General features: G+C 40.6%; 1 protein-coding gene across 4 annotated transcripts in view; it reads right to left on the bottom strand.

Annotated features, from left to right (window-relative positions):
• Nucleotides 1-20,645, bottom strand: part of TRPM3 (transient receptor potential cation channel subfamily M member 3) — a 1,016,950-nt gene that overhangs the window by 302,343 nt on the left and 693,962 nt on the right. For all 4 annotated transcript variants that reach the window (XM_075559069.1, XM_075559071.1, XM_075559072.1 and 1 more), the window contains exons 4-5: nucleotides 17,053-17,266; nucleotides 11,445-11,569 (exon numbers count right to left, since the gene is read on the bottom strand). In XM_075559069.1, coding sequence (XP_075415184.1) covers nucleotides 11,445-11,569; nucleotides 17,053-17,266 — 339 coding nt within the window. The remainder of the gene's footprint in view (nucleotides 1-11,444; nucleotides 11,570-17,052; nucleotides 17,267-20,645) is intronic.

Below are 20,645 nucleotides of genomic sequence, written 5' to 3'. Positions count from 1 at the left end.
AATAAATGGCGGTTGTTTTAAGGCACAACATTTGGGAGCAATTTGTTACATAGCAACAGAGAATCTATGCCATAGTGAGTTATCATCTTCAAAACCCAAATGGTATCATCTCCTCTCCATTCCGGTACTGTCGATCTGTCGTAATTGGCTGCTGGTGTATCTCAGAAGGTGCTGAAGAGCAACAGAAGAAAACACTGCTCTGTTCTCCACCGTCTTCACAATCGCTCTTATGTTTTAGTCCATCGCTACATCCACGGTGTGAATCCATCTCCTTGAAGGTCTCGCCTTTTCATTTCTGACCACCTACTTGATGAAGCATGATGTTCTACTCCAGGGATTGGTCTCCTGAGATGAAGTCTCACCATCCTTGCTTCTAGAGAGCATTTTAGTTGTGCTTCTTGCCAGAGAGATTTGTGTGTTCTCCTTCACCAACACCACAATCCAAATGCATCAATTCTTCTGCTGTTTCCCTTATTCCTTGTCCCGTTTTTTCACGCATATGAAGCAATTGAGAATGAAAACAGGGGAAATTTTCCAGGAAATGGATGGACACACTAGCTACAGCAAGGAACTCAAGCATACCAAGAATCAACATGATGCAGGACGGGAAAATATTTCTATTATTCATAGCTGGGCCTGGCTTGAGAGCAGCTAGCTACGGCAATTCCCCCCACACTGTGAGTCCTCTCTGCTGCCTACCATTCTTCCCGGGACTCTAATTGATTGATTTTCCTGCTCTCGATGGCAGGTGCAACTGACATCTTCTACTTTCCTCAACTCTGACCTACCGCTATCCCTCTCCATCTGGCAGCTGGCCTGACCCAGGCTCTCCCACACTGGCCAGGTAGGTGACCGAAAGCAAGCTAGGTACCTTCTGTATCCGTGTCTCCATCTGTAAATGGAGATTCATAATAATTATAGGTGGTTAATTATGTAATCATCCATGAAATATAAAACTCATAGACAAAACATATACAAATCCAAATCAATGATAGCTGCTACTATTGTTGTGAAGCAGGGACATAGACTATAAAAGGACCTGGCCCGGGGTGGGGTGGGGGCGCGATATAGCTTTGATTTAAATCGCAGATCGCCCATTCCTAGTCAGGTTGAATGGGGCACGTTACTTAACCTCTCTGTGCTTAGTTTTATCATTAGCCAAATGGCACAGTGATTGCTGCTGTCAGGTGCCATGAAGTAGGTTCCGACTCACAGTGACGCTATACGCAGCTAAGCACAGCACAACTAAACACTGCCCTGCCCGCACATTCTCACAATTGCTGTGCGTCTGGGTCCATTGCAATAACCTCTGTGATAATCCTTACTATTAAAAGGCCAATCTCTTTGTCTCTGCCCCTCTACTAAGTATAAAGTCCTTCTCCAGGGAATGGTCATGACTGACAATATGTCCGAAGTATGTTGAGACAACATCCCACTATCCTTGCTTCTAAGGAGCATTCTGGTTGTCCGTCTTCCAAGAGAGATTTGTTTCTTCTTTTGGCAGTCCATGGGACTCTTTTTTTCCCATTCTTCTTTCTATTTGGTATATTTTATCAGCTTGCCATAACTTTTCACAAATAATGTGCCTAAGTAAATAATGTGTACATCCTTATAAGGCTCAAAGGAACTTAATGTTCACAGGGGTTGCACAGTCTGAAAAACAAACAAAAACATCTAACATGCATACTACTGGCATCAAATGACAGTGTGACATATGCCTATCTTGTACGGATGCCCTAGGGCGTACAGTATTCTTGCTTAATTTATCTTCACATGATGCTTCCAATGTTCTTCACCAGCGCTACAATTCCAATGCACCTGTTTGAATTAGGGTGCTGAGGAATAACATAAGAAAACTGGAAGTACAGCAGCTGTGATATTAAATTAAATCAAAACGTCGGAGTGTATTGTGAGGTTTCAGTAAGTTTCTCCAGGTAAACGTGCTCAGAAGGGTGGAGACAGTAAGCTTTACCAATGCACTGAATGATATTATTATTGTTATTATAATCATTATTATTTTGGAGATAAACCCGTTGTATCCAGGCTAACTCATTTTCCATTTCCTGTTGCCAACCTTCTACCTACGGGTCTTTTCTTGTCCACAAGTTGGCACTAAGTAGATTCTGACGGACAGGGACTCCAGGTGTGTCAGTGTAGGACTGGGCTCCACGGTCTTTTCCGTGGTGAGATTGGGGTCACAGGCTTTTCTTCCTCAGGGAGGACTAAATGGCTCAGGCGCTGAGTGCGCTAACTCTTGCCATCGCTCATGGTTACAAGTTTCAGGAGTACGGGTTGTGGATCTCACCTGTTAGCTCTGGACCCCAACATAGCAAGGACTCTCCAGGACTCCCTTCAACCAGGTTTCTCTCTTATCTTCCTTTTTCTTCCCTCCCCCACCCCAATAGTTATATTGATAGAAAATTCACATATAAACACTTCCAGAGCTAAGTCACTTTTTAAAAGAATTGTGTACACATCTTCACAATCTATCTTCCTATTTCTCTCTCACATAACCTAAGAGTCTCCCATCTTGAAGACAAAAATCCTCAAGTGGTGGCTCCTTTCAGCTACTCAGATCCTCTCCCCTTCTCAGTCAGTCCTAGAAAAGTATTCTCTCTACTTCTTTTTCCTCCTGCTCCTTCCTCCATCCACTCGACTATCTTCTGCCTTGTTTTGTCCTCTGAAGCAGCTTGGGTCAATGATGTCTACCTGTCTGGATAAACTGATGGACACGTCCAGGTCTGTGCCTTCGTTCCTCTTACCTTTGCCTAGCCCTTTCCTCCACCCTCCCCTGGGCTTGCACTAGCATTGGCTCTGGTTTTGTTTCTACCCCGAGGTCTTTGTCTAGAAATTAAAAGGTGGAGAGCATTCAAGTCCAGGTGGAGGTTCTGTTTAAACACACAACACACCTTCCTTTGATGAGTCCACAATTAAATATCTTTAAACCACTTACCCCACTGCCAACACAGCCAATCAGACTCATGGTAATCCCACAGATGCTGAATCCCACTTTATGCAGTTTTCAGTGCTTGGAATTTTGAATGCAGATTGAAAGGCCTTTCTTCTAAGGCACTGTGGGGGAACTTGAACCTTCAACCACTTCACCGAAGGTGTTAAAAACAAAACACAAAACCCAGGGTCTCCTATGATAACTTTAATTACCATGGGATGTAGACGCTGTCCAACTCTCAGGGTGCGATCTAGATCTCACTCCTGAACTTGGGCTCGTGTACTCAGGGGTCTGTTGGACATTCTCACATGGAGCTTTAAAATCAACATGTTCCTATCCACCTCAGCAATGCCTTCTTCACAAAAGCTCATTCCATGTGAACGTGGATGAGATGCCTCTCTTGATTGTTGGCCCAGAACCTGTAGTGGGTGCAGGTTAAGTTAGCATTGACGCTCATCTGGGAAATGTAAGAAACTTGGATGGATCTCCTTGTCTCTTTTCATTTCTTCTGACACCCCCTAGATTCATTGTAGAAGCCCAATAGCCCTCTGCAAAGATTACTGTTGAGTTTACCGTATGAAATCACATTTGTCTTGCCTCAGAGAAAAACAGAAAATTGCTGACTTGATAACCATATCAGAATTAGCCAGCAACTGTGTTATTAAACTTGATTTTTCTTGGCTACAAACGTTAAGATGACATCAAAAGAATATAACCTAATTCAATATAAGAATTTGCTCCTCGTGTTTATAAAATTCAGAGATAAATCTATAGTTCAGGGAAAATGGAAGATAACATTAAATTTAAAGATAATTTCATATCCATATGAGATGATGTGCTGGCAATCTATCCAAATATAATTTTCATCCTCAAGTTACAATGGAAAGTGCTTTGTCTTGTGCTCACATCTGGATTTTTAATTGGGCATGTGTTTTATTAACTGGGATTCAGGAATAAGAAAATTATTAAAACTTCAGATTGTTCAATTACTTAAAGCTCTTCTAGTAAGATTATTTTTTAAGTAAGGAATTTTATTCTAAAGTGTGTTATGATGCATTGGAAATTATTTCTTGACTTCATATTGGTAATATTTTCATAATTATTTATCAAGGTAGAGATTCTTCAGGGAGAAAACAACGAGAAGGGATCTTGTAGTCACCCCTGCCAACCCACAAGCAACAAAACTAACCCTATAACAAGCCAGCCAGGGTGTAGTATAGCACTGATGATACATACAACACTCCTAGTTTTTTAATGTTTCCTCCCCCTGACTATCATGCCGCAGTTCTACATTACAAATCTGGCTAGACCAGAGTATGTACACTGGTACAGATAAGAGCTCTTGACACATGGAATCCAGGACAGATAACACCCTCAGGACCAATAATGAGAGTAGCGATACCATAAGGGTAGGGGGATGGTGGGAAGAGATGGGGGATAGAAGGAGGAGAAGGGGGGCACTGATTGCAATGATCAACATATAACCCACCCCGCAGAGGGATGAACAACAGAAATGTGGGTGAAAGGAAACAGCAGACGGTGTAAACAATGAAAATAAAGATAATTCATAAATTATCAAGGGTTCACAAAGGTGAGGGAGCGAGGAGAAAAACAGGAGCTGATACCAAGGGCTCAAGTAGAAAGAAAATGTTTTGAACATGATGATGGCAACCTATGTACAAATGTGCTTGATACAATGGATGGATGGATTGTTATAAGAGCTGTAAGAGCCCCTAATAAAATGATTTATTAATGGAAAATAAACAAATCCTATCAGGAATCTTCTTAAACTGTATGGAAGATGGCCTGTTATTATGCTAAAGTTTCCCCCTACGTCCTAACATGCTAGACTCTTACCCCCCATCTGAGTTTTATATTCAGATGCTTGGTAAGGAGAAGAAAAGAGGCCCTACCACAGCCACTATATTTCGGGGACAGGATTAGAAATGCAGTTGCTAACTAGACAGTATTGGTCACCACAGTTTGCTTCAGGGTCTAATTTCCCTGTGGCTTGAGTTGCATCCTTCCCAATCCATCTGGTCAGCAGTTATCGAGCATCTATTCTCCACAAGGATCTGTGTGAGGCTCTAAAAATCCAAAGGTACATGCCCCATCCTCAAGAAACTTGAAGTGTTGCTGAGATAATAAAACTTGAAGGGAGGCAGAGAGAGTCCAGTCATTGGCTTTTGATGGACGAGAAGAAACAGTCCAAGGTAAATGCTTCAGAGCATCCAGAAGCTCACCCAAGGGCAAGTTACACTTCACACTATGGATTCTCCTTTATCAGAATACCTCTCAATGTAGTATTCGAAAACGAGCCTTCTAAGTCGGAAGGCTCCTTAAACAAACAGACTTGAGTGCACCAATGACTATGAAGGGTCCAAGGGCAGGCAAAAGAGTTCTGCTGCCCCAGGGTCACCGTGGGTCCAAATCAAGGACACCTGACCACAGCAGTTCTCCTCCATAGGAGACATGCAAGTCCTCAGACGAATAACAATTACTGCTTCTCCTACCAGTGAGTACAAATCATTCTAAAAATACTTGAACATTCACCTTTTAACATTCTGAGAGCGGATCTCACAGGGTGTTGGGGGGGGGGGAATGGACATTTTAGAAACAAGCACACTGTTATTATACTATCAAGTATAGGAAATAGAACCTATAGTTTGTACTTGGATGCCTGCTTCTTTCAAGTGAATTTCCTCAAACCCCCTCCATGTTTATTTTGTACTACTTCAATGGTATTTTGTGAGATTCACACAGATTTGACCAGGAAGACAATTGTTCAATCCCCCTCTTCGGCACACACCAAAACGATTACATTTTGATAGGATCCTGCAGTCAAGATTTCAAATAATAGATTTTTTTAACCCTCTGCTACCTGATGTGCGATATTGAAAGGCTTAATTTTAAAATGTGTGTTCCATGCCCATTGAGAATGGAAGTAAAATCACCGAGTTCATCTCGTTAGAAAAATTATAATTACTTTAACAGCTTATCAGATAACCCTTCTATTTGATGAACTTTATGGGAATTTTCACTAGTGAGTTTCAGCATTTTATTGAATTCTTCTTTTTTATGGACCCCAGCATCAGATTGCTTTTTAAGCTACAAATTGAAATAGCCTGATATGACACAAGAGCCCAAGAGATTCTCTATTTATTCCATTTTTTGAATTGGAAAAGCATAAAGCAGAATGATGGAAATGGATTAGATCTTGCTCAAAGATTACTTGCAAACCTCACGTCCAACTGTGTTTCCTGTCGATTTCATTTATTTTCCCTGATGGTGTCTGTCTGTTCACTTCGCTCTTTGTGGGTCTTGGTTGGTGTGTGTGTGTGTGTATGTGTGTGTGTGAGACCTCTGACCAAGGACAAGAAATGTTCACGTGTATTACCTTCTTTCTGTGCTGGAAGACTGAGACTGTTTTGAACGGAGAAGTCGACAGATTCACTACATTCTATCTACAGACAACGAGCTGGGAGGAAGTAATGAGAGAAAGAAAAGAAGAGGGAAACCAGCTCCATGAGAGGAGAGGAGACAGCAGAGAAGAAATCAGAATCGCAGGTCAGAGAGTGTGTGGGTCATTAGTTTAGGCCCACTTAGTTTAGGGACTCTTATGACACAGGTAAGCAGTTTGAAACCACCCACCGCCCCCTGAAAGAGAGAAGGGTTTTCTTCACCTGTCAGAAGTTACAGCTTCAGAAACGCAGAGGGGCAGCACTGCTCTGTCCTATAGGGTCGCTGTGAGTTGTGGTAAACTCAATGTCAGGGAGTTTGGTTTGGGCGGAGTAGTGGGTTAGGAATTGAGCTGCTAGCTCCAGGATCAGTGATTCAAGGTCATCAGCAGCTCTGTGGGTAAGGAAAACATGCCGTGTCTGCACCCTAAAGACTTGCAGCCTCAGTAAGCACAGAGAGCGGCACTGCTCTGCCCCATAGGGTCGCTATTAGTCTGAATTACCTGTGTATCTGTGGGTTGGGTTGGGGAGATGGATTAAGTTTCTTTCTTTCTTTTTTTTTGGTCATTTATTATTTATATTATTTATTCCTCTTTAGAAAAAAAATCCATATTCTGTACTCATTAAGTCATTATGGCCCATTCTCTCAATGCCCTAGGTGTACTGATCCAGCAGGTCCGTTTCAGTGCACTATAGCCCTGGCTTCAAACCTCGGAACGCTCTTGGCATTAAACTTGGGAGAGAGACAAGGCCAACTAAAGAATTCTTAGAAATGTTGGATTCAGCACCAACAGACCGTTCCCAGCACTGGGCGGTGGTTGGGTCACCTGCTCCCAGTATGAAAAATCCTAACACATGGGGCCAGTGAGTTTGGTTTTTAGCACAAGATGGGGGTAGAGGGAGGGTGACATGGGGTGGTCCAGTACTATGATTACGCCACGTTTCTGAAAGGACTTAAATATTGACAGCGCACCTAGAGCACAACCAGCCACTGTACAAAGGGATGCCTTTCCTCAAACCCATACTGTACTGGAAAGCTTCATGACCGCCTGATGTGCGTGTGCATCCCCAGGTCTTAGGTTCTGCGAATTCCTCCCCTAGGTGTTTTAAGCGACGGGAGGAGGACCCCACTTGGCTCACTCCTGCAGCACGTGCGAAGGGAATGCATCCCGGGTGAGACCTCAAGTTTCTTTCTTATGACCAAGCAATTATGTCTTCAGAAAAAAAGCCGTGTTTTAAAAATGATATGTCATAACACATTGCTGAATGGTGAAATGAATTTAGTGAATCACAAGCCGCATTTGATATTTCAGTAGAAGACAAAATATCAGACAGTATTATTTTGAGCCACTTTTGTCTCAAAGTTCTATCATATGTATGTTTTCTGGGTCATGATATTCAATTTAATGTTTACTGAAAGTTGGCAAAAATGTTTTCCAACACTTCGAAGAGTATATTTTTGGAGGCCATGGTAGCTGCAGGCCACGAGGGGACAGTGGTGGTGGGGGACAGGCACTGGCAGGGTCACAGAAGGCCGGCTGGGTCGTACTGGTGTCCAGGAAAGAGTAGAAGAAAGCCAGGGGGTGACATTGATATAGAAATCAAGAATATAGATGTGACAGCACAGCAGGTTCAAATCTCTCAGCCGTTAGACAAACTGGCCACTTCCTAAGGATTTTTCTCTACTATGTATAGAGAGCCAAAATCCATTACTGAAATTATCTGGGTGTGGGCTGCCTGCCGGCCCCATCTAGCGTGTGCTAGTTGAGAGAGAAGGTTGGTGTACTCTTTGGCTGACTCATAGCATGTGACACCAACATGGCATCAAGCTGTGCTGTGGGGCTAAGGGCTCCATGATGGGGTTCTTGAATTTTTCTTTCTTTACGTTTTGGACAACTCACGGAGGTGGCCTGACTGCCACGCTCTTCGCAGAGTGACGATGGCGCTCGCCTTATGCAAGCCTTCTACTGCCATTTCAGGAACACCGTCCACCTGATTCTCTCACTTGCCCAAAAGCTAATGGTAGGATGACACGTCCAACGTGTCTTTGAAATGCCAGTAGAAACAGAAGAACACATCTTTACTTTTCTAATGTGTATTTCCAGTGCCCAATCCAGAAACCATGCGCTTGCATATGGTGCAATATTTATTTAAAAAATAAAAAATTCAGGCATTCCCAAATGTACAGCTGTTTGGTATCTTATGAAGTCAGCATTTCTCTATTTTATGGTTTCCTGTCCCACAATGATCTATGTAAACACTCATTTTGTAAATTTAGCAATGCATCCTAAATTAGGCTTGGAGAAAATGAAATAAAAAATTAGAATCTATCTCTTACACTGTTGAATAACAGTGAGTCACAGGTGGAGAATAAAGGCTTTTCAATATTAACTAATACAGCAAATGCCCCCCAGATTTTCTTTGTTTTTTTCCCCTTCTCTTTTTACAAGAGTCGCAAGCATTGTTCAGTGGCTTGATTCTTCCAACTCAGCAAGGCAAGTACATGCACAAATAGTGTCTTTCTGCAATCACATAGAATTTATACTACAAGCAAACATCAAGTCACTAAAAGGCATTTGGTCATCATTCTATGCGAGCGTTTAGACAATAGAGGCAATTATCTGGTTATTGTATCCAGAATGTAGAACCAATCAGCTTCATTTATTCAAAGTTGGTGTGAAAGCAAAAAATTCTAAGCCGTTCCTTTTCCCACAAAACTGAATAGTCACCGCTCAGGTATACAAAAGAGATTCTCAAACTAAGCAGTCATTTTCAAAATGACTTCTGAGCCATCACAACATTTTAAATAAATGATCGATTCATAAATAAAACCCACCGGCATTTCCAACTCATAGCGATCCTCTAGAGTTTCCAGGCTATGATTGTGTGGGAGCGAACAGTCTCTTTTCCCCCACGCAGCAGCTGGTGGGTTTGATGCACTGAGCTGGCCTGGTAGTTCTCAGCCCTAGGTGTACTGACGGCAGCACCAGGTGCTCGTAAAATACACTCTGAAATGTGTTTGGAGGCTGAAGGCAATTTAGTGTGCCTTGGTGGTGCAGTGGTTATGTGTTGGGCGGCTGACTGCAGGGTCAGCAGTTTGAAACCACCAGCCACTCAGGGGAAGAATGATGAGGCTTTCTTTCTACTCCTGTTTATGGGTTCTACTCTGTCTTATAGGGTCATTCTGAGTCAGAGTCGACTTGATGTCATTTAAGCAACTCTTTAAAGACTATAAGTCCTTAAGAAAGAACTAAGCTAAGCCTTTTTGCAGGTATGTTTCAGAAGCATTAGTCACAGACACTCTGGAACAGGAGCTCCTGGTAGTTCAGTTTCTGTAACTCATTGGAAACCACCGTGTAAAAGCCTTCATTTGTCTGTGAGAGAAAACTACCAATACATTTAGTTAAGATAATATAACCATATAAGGAACATGCCATGCCTTACCCCATACCTAAATTGGCGTACATGTATTATTGAAGCATATTTAATATGGCTGCTTTTTATCACTTTCATAAAGATTCTGGAAGCCTAAAAGAGTGCTGATTTACTGCTTGCATTTCATTGCATTTTAAAATATGCATAAGCTTTGTGTCATTGTACTGAGACAGAATAGGAGAAGCAGTTTAAGGTCAGTTAGTGTTTAACTTGATTTTTTATCTTCTGACTTTTGGGCTTCAACTCAAACCAGAAATTGAAGTTACTGTCAATGAGTAGATTCATACTCCTGGCAACCTTATAGGTCAGCAACCCTATAGGAAGTCCTTGTGGATTTCCAAGACTCTTTAAGGGGTAGAAAATTTCATCTTTCTCCCATGCCGCTGCTGTTGGTTTCAATGGCTTACCTTGCAATTAGTAGCCCAGTGCAAAACCTTGGCTTATTATTACACATGGTCATGAGCTGGCCTTCGTTAGGAAGAAAGACTGTACTGATCTGATTCAGACAAGAAATGGTGAGTCACCAATTGCTGACATGAGGAAAATTCCAATACAGCGTGGCAATTTGTTTACATAGTAAGACATCAATGAGGTCTTGAGAAGTATTGTATAATGGAAAAAAATCTGGTGGTAAACATCGGACAAAGCAAACCACCAACAAAATGAGAAATCACCTGCTTAGTTCAAAGCCAACAGCAGCAAGATAGAGGCTACCTCTGGAGGGGATCAAAATAAAGTAGTTACTGAACAATGGGGTCAAGCGCTCTTGCTGTGGGATTCTGGGCTTTCGAAGAAGAAAGATAAACTGGTGCCTTGCTGACCTGGTCAAGGACTTCTGAGTAGCTCCAGAAAGGGACATAAGGAATTCAACCGTAGCCAAGATTTTAGTGGAAGACTTGGGAATTGATAGCAACTCTATCTCTGTAACTCTCTGAGCTAGGTGTAAGGCAAACAAATATTAAAGAAGTTAGAGCCATGGTCTGAGGATAGGTCTCAATGAACTTATGCTTCAGGGAGTTCATGTTATCCATGGAACCGTACCAGGAGTACTTGCAAGATTTGATGGGCAGGGAAAGAACACTGCTTGATTCAAACAGAAGTGCGTGGTAGAGAAGTCTTATTTTGTGCCTGTCTTTATCATAAACGTTGGCATGGAATTTACAAGTATTTTGAAGAATAAGTTGCTTCCCGATAAAATACTCCTTACCTCGGTTTCCTTTTGGAAGGTGAGGACTAAATCCAGTCAACTAGTTAGCATCCAGTCATCTCTGACTCATGCCAACCCCACATGTGTCAGGTTAGAACTGTGCTTCCTAGATTACCCAGGGTCGAGTTTTGGAAGCAGATAACTAGGCTTTTAACCAAAGCAGCTCTGGGTAGACTTGAACTGCTAATCTTTTTATTAGCAGCTGAACATATTAATCATTCATAGCACCCCAGGGCTCAACATGGGGTCCCATGAGTTGGTTTGACAGGGACTGAAAGAGTATTATTATATGCAAATGCTGATTATTAACTCTATTTGACTCTTTAGATAGCTCCTCTTTGAGACAATGACCTTGGGTAGAAGTCACATAAAGGAGGAAGTCCCCAAGACTTACATCTCTCCCAATCAGGTCCTCTTGGTTCTCCACAATCCCCCAGGGGGCAATGCCTATGGTGCATATCTTCCCTCGAGATTTTGATGCATGGTCCTTCAAGGCATCTCCAACATGGCGAATAACACCTAAGAGGAAAAAGACAAGTATTAATCTTGCTTTTTTAACCAATTACTTTTCCATTGGTTCAAAGGAAATTATGAGAACTGAAGGGTCCCTGCATGTTAAATGCACTGACTATAAAATTTTGGCTCATGTCTACTGAAACTATATACACTTAGAAGAGAATATACATTTCCTATAGTCATCTTAGATAAATATGCCAAACCTGTATAAGAATATGAATTTCTTATTCTAAGTTATAGTGTGTGGGGGATGGGGGTGAGCATCCATCATGTGTAAAAAAAAGTAAGCACAATTCTTAAAATTTAGAGAATATTTAAAATATATATTAATGAGAAAGTATGACAATGACTAAGAAATAAGAGCTTGACTGTATTATATAAAAGGCATCCCACCCACTAGAGTTTAGTTGGTTTTAATTGATAGCATCCCCATATAATAGGTTTTACCAAGGCTTTTATAGGAGTGGATTGCCTCAACTTTCTCCCATGGAGTGACTGGGAGTTTTGAACTACCAGCTGTGTGGTTAGTAGCCCAACTTCTAACCCACTGGGCCACCAGAGCTTCTTAAAAAGTACCATATATAATGCTGAATCTATTCTTTCAGAGGGGGCTTCAGAAATGTCACAGAAAGTACAATGAAAAGATAATGAATTTTTTTCCATGGCATTTTGAAACCCATTTCGAATTCATTTATGAATTAGAGTCATTTGATTAGTTACTAGGTTACTTTCATGAATCGTAATGCCATTTTTCTACTTATAAATATACAGTGTGGAGAGCATTCCTGTAAAAAGAATAATGGCAAATTCGGTGGAGAATTAATATTAAAAATAACAGACACAGTTTTATCTTAATCAACCTAATTGATTTTCTCCTTTAGTAATATGGACTTCTGTCATATGGTTAATGTTCAAAACAGAAGTTTCCAAGATGGTAGGAAATCTCGCTCTCATCATCTAAGAAAGATACACTTCTAATATTTTAATTTTTCTCTCAAATGACCATTATTATGTAAGTCATAAAATATAATCCCTTAGAAAAGATATCTCCACTTACCAAAATTCTACTATTTCTCATACAAAATTCCACATCAAATGCCATTTCCTATATGAAAGCTGGGTTGATTTAATTTCTTCTTCATTTGAGCACCAATTGCATATTGATCAAAAATGTCAATATGCTGCCTAATACATCATCTCATGGTTCATAAACATAGGAGAGAATGTCTCTTCTCAGAGGATAAAACTCCTGGAGGGGGAAGGCTAGAGGTCACCTTTGTGTGCCCCTGGAGTTCGCACAGAGTACAGGCTCCGAAACTGTACAGCCAAGCAACTAAGCACTCAAACATGGCCCATGATTTAATCACGGGAGCGGACTGATGTGGGAAATTGCTCAGTCCTAAAACATTCATAAAACCAAAGATAGAGCTCTTCCTTTAAAAATTAAAATAACAAAATAATGCAAATTCAAATCATGCAAATAGCCCCCGCTGAACAGTGCTTGGGGAGTTGTAGAGAACCATCCTTCCACTTTCTAGTTCAGCTATTTCCTAAATGGCAGCTTTCGTAAAGAAAAACAAAAACAGAAGCATCCTACCATTAGAACTTCACTCTGTGTTTTGAGTTGAACACTAGTCTTAGAGTGAGACAGATATGGTTTGAAAGAATTTATGTTGAAAATTCTTTTTGATTGATACTGCTGTATTTCATAAAAGAGGGGGAAAAAAACAAAAACAACAAGCAGTGCTCGCTTCAAGCTCCTGGAAATAAGATATCAGCAAGTTTATTTTAACTGGTAGAACCACTTGAGTTGGTCCCCATATGCGGGGCAAGCAGACTAGGCAAGCATCGGGACAGCCACGGCGAGTGATGCTAGCGGAGCTGCAAATGCAACTTGGAGCCTAAAACCTGAGCAAACATTGAAATGAAGTTTCTCTGCACATACTTGCCTAGTACAAGGTAAGTCATGAAGGGAATACAGAGCAGGGTATAGACAGAGTTTATGGACTGAATCAGGATTACACATGGCATCAGCCTCTGGTGGTCTGCAGAATTCATTGCCAAAATGTTGTCTAGGTTCTTGTGGATTGAGCGTCCACAAATTCCAAGTATTTAGGAGAATTCTGCATATATCTCACTGAACACCAACCAAAATGCTAACACATCAGTAAAAGATATACAAGGGAGTACCCAGAGTAAACTGGACTTTTTTTTCAAAACTATGTATTTAATTTAAAAAAAATTATTTTATTGGGGCTCATACAATTCTTATCACAAACCATACATACATAAATTGTGTTAAGCACATTTGTTGCCATCATCATTCTTAAAATATTTGCTTTCTACTTGAGCCCTTGATATCAGCTCCTCATTTCCCCCTCCCTTCCTGCTCTTCTCTCCCTCGTGAGCCATTGATAATTTATAAATTATTATTTTGTCCTATCTTACACTGTCTGATGTCTCCCTTCACCCACTTTTATCTCCATTACACTTAATACATTTGTCAAATCTGTGATTCCATTCTTGGGAATATTTTTCAAACCAATCTCTTTGGAAGGCTGACAGCACCTCCCTCATGTTTTATTTTTGTTTGTTTGTTTTTCATCTCCTCTACATCATCAAATGGCTGTTGTGGTAGTTACATAATCTGATGTCAATTTGAGGAATAAGAGTGAAGGGGTGGGTCTAGTCTGTCAATCAGGTCATAGCCAATGAGGCCTCTGTGTGGCCATGGCCTTCTGAGAATTCTGGGAACGCTAGTATTTCCCTCCTTGGAGGCAAGAGACACCTCTCGCTGATCACTCCCTGAGAGACACTCTACTGACAATACACATGGTGCTACACCCTGGGAGCTGGAGAAGCTGCATGGACATCCCTGCCAGTGCTGAGATTCTTACAACACCACTGGATCCACAAGACTTCCAACCCACGGGCCTGTGATCCTCCTGCATTTGGCATCATTGCATGTGTTTCGTGAGTCTGAAGAGGACTTTATAGATTTGTATTAGCCATATGGGCTAATATTGGACTTATGGACATGATCTGGACTAGGCTGGGACATTTTCTCAATATTCAATTGCTCTTGTATATAAACCTCTTATATACATATGAGTGTCTATGAATTTGTTTCTCTTGTCTACCCAGACTAGCACAGTTGTCCTTTCATATCCCTCTGTATTCGTGGAAAGAAAAAGAAGTTGTACAAAGTGAGGTCAGGCAAGCAAGGTGCATAGGACAAGAGAGGCGTGCTGGTTGTTTTTTTTTTTTTTTTGCAAAAAAAAAAACTGGCTGTGTGAACAGGTGCATTGTTATGGTGACAAAACCAGTCCCCCATCTGCCACAAATTAGGCCTTTTTTGGTTGCACATTGTTAAGCAATTGTTTCAGAACCTCTAAATAGATATCTTGATTAACAGACCTAGTGGAATGAACTCCAAATGCACTCTCTCCCTCACATCAAAAAACAAAAAGCAAATGAGTATCGTCTTGATCTTTGATTTCACTTGAAATCAAAGTGTTTTTTTGGGGGGTGGGGTGGGGGGCTAGGTGATGATGGCGGCTTCCACTGGCTTGATTGATGTTTGTTTTCAGGATCATAAGAATAGCACCATAGCTTGTCACTAGTAATGATTTTGGGAAAAAATCTGGGTCACTTCAGAGCTGTTCTTTCCAAGCACTCGATGCTTCCACTCGATGCTCTTTTTCCCGGTCGGTCAGAACCTGAGGCACAAATTTTGCAGCGACCCTTCTCATTCCTAAATCTGCTCAAATTTACTCCAATATAGTCCAGATAACTTCCCCAATCTCTTCAGTCATCACTGATGGTCTTTGAGCACAAGTGCACAACTTTTGTCTATTCTGGAAGTTGATGGATATTCAGAACAAGGTTTGTCATCAATTGACATTTCGCTTTTTTTTGAAACAATATAGCCACTCGTACACTTGAGTTTTCCCCATAGTGCAGTCCTTGTAAGTGTTTCAACATCACAACTGTTTCTGTGGCATTTTTCTCCCAAGTAGGGAATAAAATTTCACGGCCACATGCTGTTTTCCTAAATAAGCCATCGCAAAACAATGAAATTCGAATGAAACTGTTTTTATGAAAAAATTCACTGTGACCAGAGAGAACATTCCCAGGTGACGTCACTGGGTGCACTAACTCAGAGTGAGGTGCTCCATGCTTTCCTAGTGGGAAAAATGCTGAACTTTTTTTCATTTTTGTGGGGAGGGGTACCCCCTTGTATTTTAACTTACAATTATATTTGAATTGAAAAAGAAAAGTCCTAGTTGGTCCAGAGTTATTTTCATAACACCCCATTAACACCAAATGAATTCTGACCTGTGCCACTTAATCCCTGTCATCCTGTCAATTCTGGCTCACAGCAACCTTTTATAGAGTTCCTGCAAATCTTGTGGGAATAGATAGCCTCATCTACCTTGTGCAGAGAAGCTGATGGGTTTGAACTGCCAACCTTTTGGTTAGTGGCCCAATGCTTACCAGGAGCAGGTTTGAATTGGCTTCTTATAGCAATACTTGTACATCCTTCAAATTTGGAGTTCTGACTAATGCTGAGGAAATATGTCAAAATTTTTTACAGAATCCATTACGCTATTTGCTACACATTATTAATTTTCTGCAGATAAGCACTTAACTGTGAGTCTCTAAGAATTGATGGGATAGCCTTCCTATATTACACTACAGAAACTCATTTGGCAGGTAAAAGAAACAAAACAAATCAAAATTGGAATCCATAGTATTTTCTATTGGTGAGGGAATGAATCAAAGAAATATTTAAAATACTAAACACATAATTCCCTAGACTTTGCTATCATCATTTATGCTCCCCATGGAAATAGCACTTTCAAAAATTAAATTATTTGGCACCAAATGTAGACTTGTTTTAAGACAAAAAAAAGGTCAGGAATTGCACTTAAAGCAAAAGGTATTACTTTAAAACAAAATAAGACTACTATGTGTTTATATCCCAACTTGGGTTATGGAAAACTTTCTGTGAAATTCAACTAGTCATGTCTACAAAGTCTGTATAGTTAGCTTTTACATTATTTTGTGTTTATGTTTAAGTAATTCTTCTCTATTAAAAAATCAAACGAACAACTCTCTGCCATTGAGTCAATATTGACCCATAGCAATGCCCTGTGAGTTTCCAAGACAATAACTGTTTATGAGAGTAGAAAACCCAATCTCTCTCCTGCGAAGCTGGTGGTTTCAAACTGACAACCATGTGTATTGAAGCCCAATGCATAGCCATGACACCACCAGGGCTCCTCAATTCTTCTCTATCGGAACTTACTGTACAGTTATTATTTATGTAAAGAAGGGCGAGAGTCAGTGGGAGGAAAGGTCACTAGTGAGTGTGACTCATATGGGTGTGGGAGGGAGAAGAGGGGTAAAAGCATGGAATCTTAGTCACAACATTCTCAAGGGTTCTGCTGCCTCTCTGGACAGTGGACACCACTTCTTATTACCTGTGTTCACCCCTCCAGTGAATATCCATGCTCCGGTTGTCATTGCAGCTTTGATGAGACCTTTCCCAAAGACTTGCTTGAGTTTAGGCTGGAGTTCAAAGTTCTGCAGCCCCCCGTGGACAGAGATGAGAAGCTTGGGAAGCTCCAATTGCCATTCCTTGGTCATCAGGTGTAGGAGGAGATCAGGCTTTGTATCGAAAGACACACGCACATACTGGAAGAAGAAAGACCTTGAGTTAGGGAGAGAAAACAGATCTAGCCAAGGCTTCCCTGACTACAGTCTAGGTATCATTACTTCAGGAAAGTGTCACATGTTAAAACAGATTTTATAAAACCTTCTGCTTTCCCCAAAGAGTCTTCATCCAACAAAGGAATTCACCATTTTTCAATGCTTTCTTAAAATTTTGGAGTACCCCAAACATTAACATCTTTTAATATTCTAAAATACAGTCTAGCCTCGGCTCTTCCTAGGTTGGCTTATTTTCTCCAAGGACTGACTTCATCGACCTTTGTTCCACCAAACCAAACTCAGTACCATGGAGTCAGTTCAAGGACAGGGGAGAAGCACCTCTGTGAGTTTCCAAGTTTGTAACTCTTTACAGAAGTAGAAAGCCTTATCTTTCTCCCACAGAACTGCCGACCTTGTGGTTAGTAGTCCAATGCCTAACCATGACATCACCAGGGCTCCTCCCCATTGTGCCACAGTTCAGTCGATTCTTTTTTTTTTCAATGTAGGCAATCCCTTAATAATAAGTGGATAGATGATTTCTGTGAGTCTAGTACATTGAGAGGCTCTGAAAGAGCCAACATTTCTCCAGAATGTACTGAGAATTTTATAATGATGTGCTGAGAATTTTAGAATATATATAAAAATTTTTATTTTATCAATGTTTAATACTTTTGTATGTGGTCTTTATTTGGTTTTCTTCATCAAGTGCTGCTATTTTCTCTATATTAAGTACTCTGCTAACTTTAATATTTCTCAACATTCCTTTAATCTATTTCACTTCTTCTGTAATTTCTTTCAGTTTTTCATGTTGCATTTATTTACTCAAGTAGGCAAGTCTTTATTTCTAAAACATTTTTGTCATTTATATTTAACTTATGGGGAGAACAATTTCACCCACTTCCCAGATTTACCTCTGCTGATTTTATTAAATCATTTTATTAGGTGTTCATACAACTCTTTTTATAATGCGTACATATATCATTTGTGTCCAGCACGTTCATACATATGTTGCCATTACCATTCTCAAAACACCTGCTTTCTACTTGAGCCCTTGGTATCAGCTCCTCATTTTCCCCTCCTTCCCCACACCCACCTAAAAATTTTATGATGAGAATTTTAAAATAAGATAACAGCTGATTTTATTCACATAGATCTGTAACTGTATACCCATTACCTTACATATATTTTGAAGAAAACAAATTTTCAAAGACACAAATTATTCTTGTAGAATAATTTTAAAATGAAAGTTTATAGCAGACATCAAGACCTTTGCATATATAAATGGAAATAAAAGGAAAAGTTAATGCAATTGGAATGTTATAAACATATGTAGAGATATACATCTATATAACCCCAAAGCTAAGTACCTCATTTAGATTTCAATATAGTTATATGAAGATTTCCATTTGCAACTGGAAACAAATGTCTAAAGGGCATGGCCTAAAGCTGAGGCAGTCGGAGAACCAAGTATAAGACTGCAAGAGTAGGTAAGTCTATTGGACAAAGGAAGAGATCAGGCATAAGCAAATGTGGCAAAGAAAGCTGATGGTGCCCGGCTATCAAAAGATATAGCATCTGGAGTCTTAATGGCTTGAAGGTAAACAAGCAGCCAGCCATCGAGTTCAGAAGCAACAAAGCCCACATAGAAGAAGCACAACAGCCTGTGTGATCACGGGGTGTTGAAGGGATCAGGTATCAGGCATCAAAGAACAAAATGTCATATCATTGTGAATGAGGGGAGTACGGAGTGGGGACCCAAAGCCCATCTGAAGGCCTTACGGAAGGCTCATGGGGAGGAGATGAGCCAGTCAAGGTGCAGTGTAGAAACAATGAAACATGAAACTTTTTTCTAGTTCCCAAATGCTTTATCTCCCCCCTCCCCCACTATCATGACCACAGTTCTACATTACAAATATGGCTAGACCAGAGGATGTACACTGGTACAGATAGGAACTGGAAACACAGGGAATCCAGGACAGATGATCCCTTCAGGACCATTGGTGAGAGTGGCGATACCAGGAGGGTGGGGTAGAAAGGGGGAACTGATTATAGAGATCTACATATAACCTCCTCCCTGGGGGACAGACAACAGAAAAGTGGGTGAAGGGAGATGTTTGACAGGGCAAGATATGACAAAATAATAATGTATAAATTATCAAGGGTTCATGAGGGAGCACGGAGCAGGGAAGGAAGGGTAAAAATGAGAAGCTGATGCTAGGGGCTTAAGTGGAGAGCAAATGTTTTGAGAATGATGAGGACAATGAATATGCAAATGTGCTTTACACAATTGATGTATGCATGGATTGTGATAAGAGTTGTATGAGTGCCCAATAAAATGATTAAAAGGAAAAATGAAAGCAAAGATAAACCTCCCCAGACAACCCAAACCAAGAGAGTTCCTCTCCCAGCCCTCCCTGAGGAGAAACCTTAATGAATATAAGAGCAGGCAGACCAAAGAGAAGGTTCCAAATGAGTGGTCAGGGTGAACACAAAGAAACAAAATGAAGACTTTAGGAACAATAACATCAATAGAGTAAACAATATGAGAACATCTAATTGATGGAGGGAAGGGGATAGAGGTAAAACACTGCTCAAAAGTAGCATGTAAATTGGGAGGTGGTAATCTGAGAAATAGCCTTCTAAAGTTTATATGTTGTGTGGTAGAGAAGGTAAACCTTCTCCCCTTGCAAAAACAGACAAATGTAAAAACTTACGGCCATCAGGAAGCTGGTGACCCACAGAGACTCTATAGAGCAGGGTAGAAGTGCCCCAGTGAGTTTCCAAGACTGTAACTCTTTATGGGAGAAGAAAACCCTGTCTTTCTCTCAAGGGAAGGTAAAATACTGATTAACTTCAAATTTTGCTTAACATTAAAGGTGTTTAACCATCCCTGCATGCACTCCCATGTACATCTAGTAGTCTTTGATGTAAAGATACATGGTATTATCCAGGAAATGCTAACTTATTGCCACATTCTGGGATCTAAGAGATGCCACTGTTGCAAAAAAAATGATGCATGCTCACTGAAGCGTATTTGAAATATATTTAGATAAACTATGAAGCGAAACACACATGATCTATGAAAGCATACAGACTTCATCATTAAGACATTACAAGGAGGTAAAATTCCCTGTGTGCAAGAATGTACACTTATATTTCATATAAACCAGAATTGGAAAGTGTTGGGACCACGTACAGTTAGTTCTACATTGATATGACCTACATAGCAGGAGAAAACTCCAGAACTGGAAGAGTCTAAGTTGTCAATTTGTGTTAAGTACAGTCCATCAACTGCATTTAATAAGGGTTTACAATATGAGAAAGGGCCTATTTTGTGCACAAGCTCATCGGCAGGAGGCAAGGA

Source organism: Tenrec ecaudatus, chromosome 10 (assembly GCF_050624435.1).
Source record: "Tenrec ecaudatus isolate mTenEca1 chromosome 10, mTenEca1.hap1, whole genome shotgun sequence".
NCBI lineage: Eukaryota > Metazoa > Chordata > Mammalia > Afrosoricida > Tenrecidae > Tenrec > Tenrec ecaudatus.
This window is presented reverse-complemented; position numbering and strand designations above follow the sequence as displayed.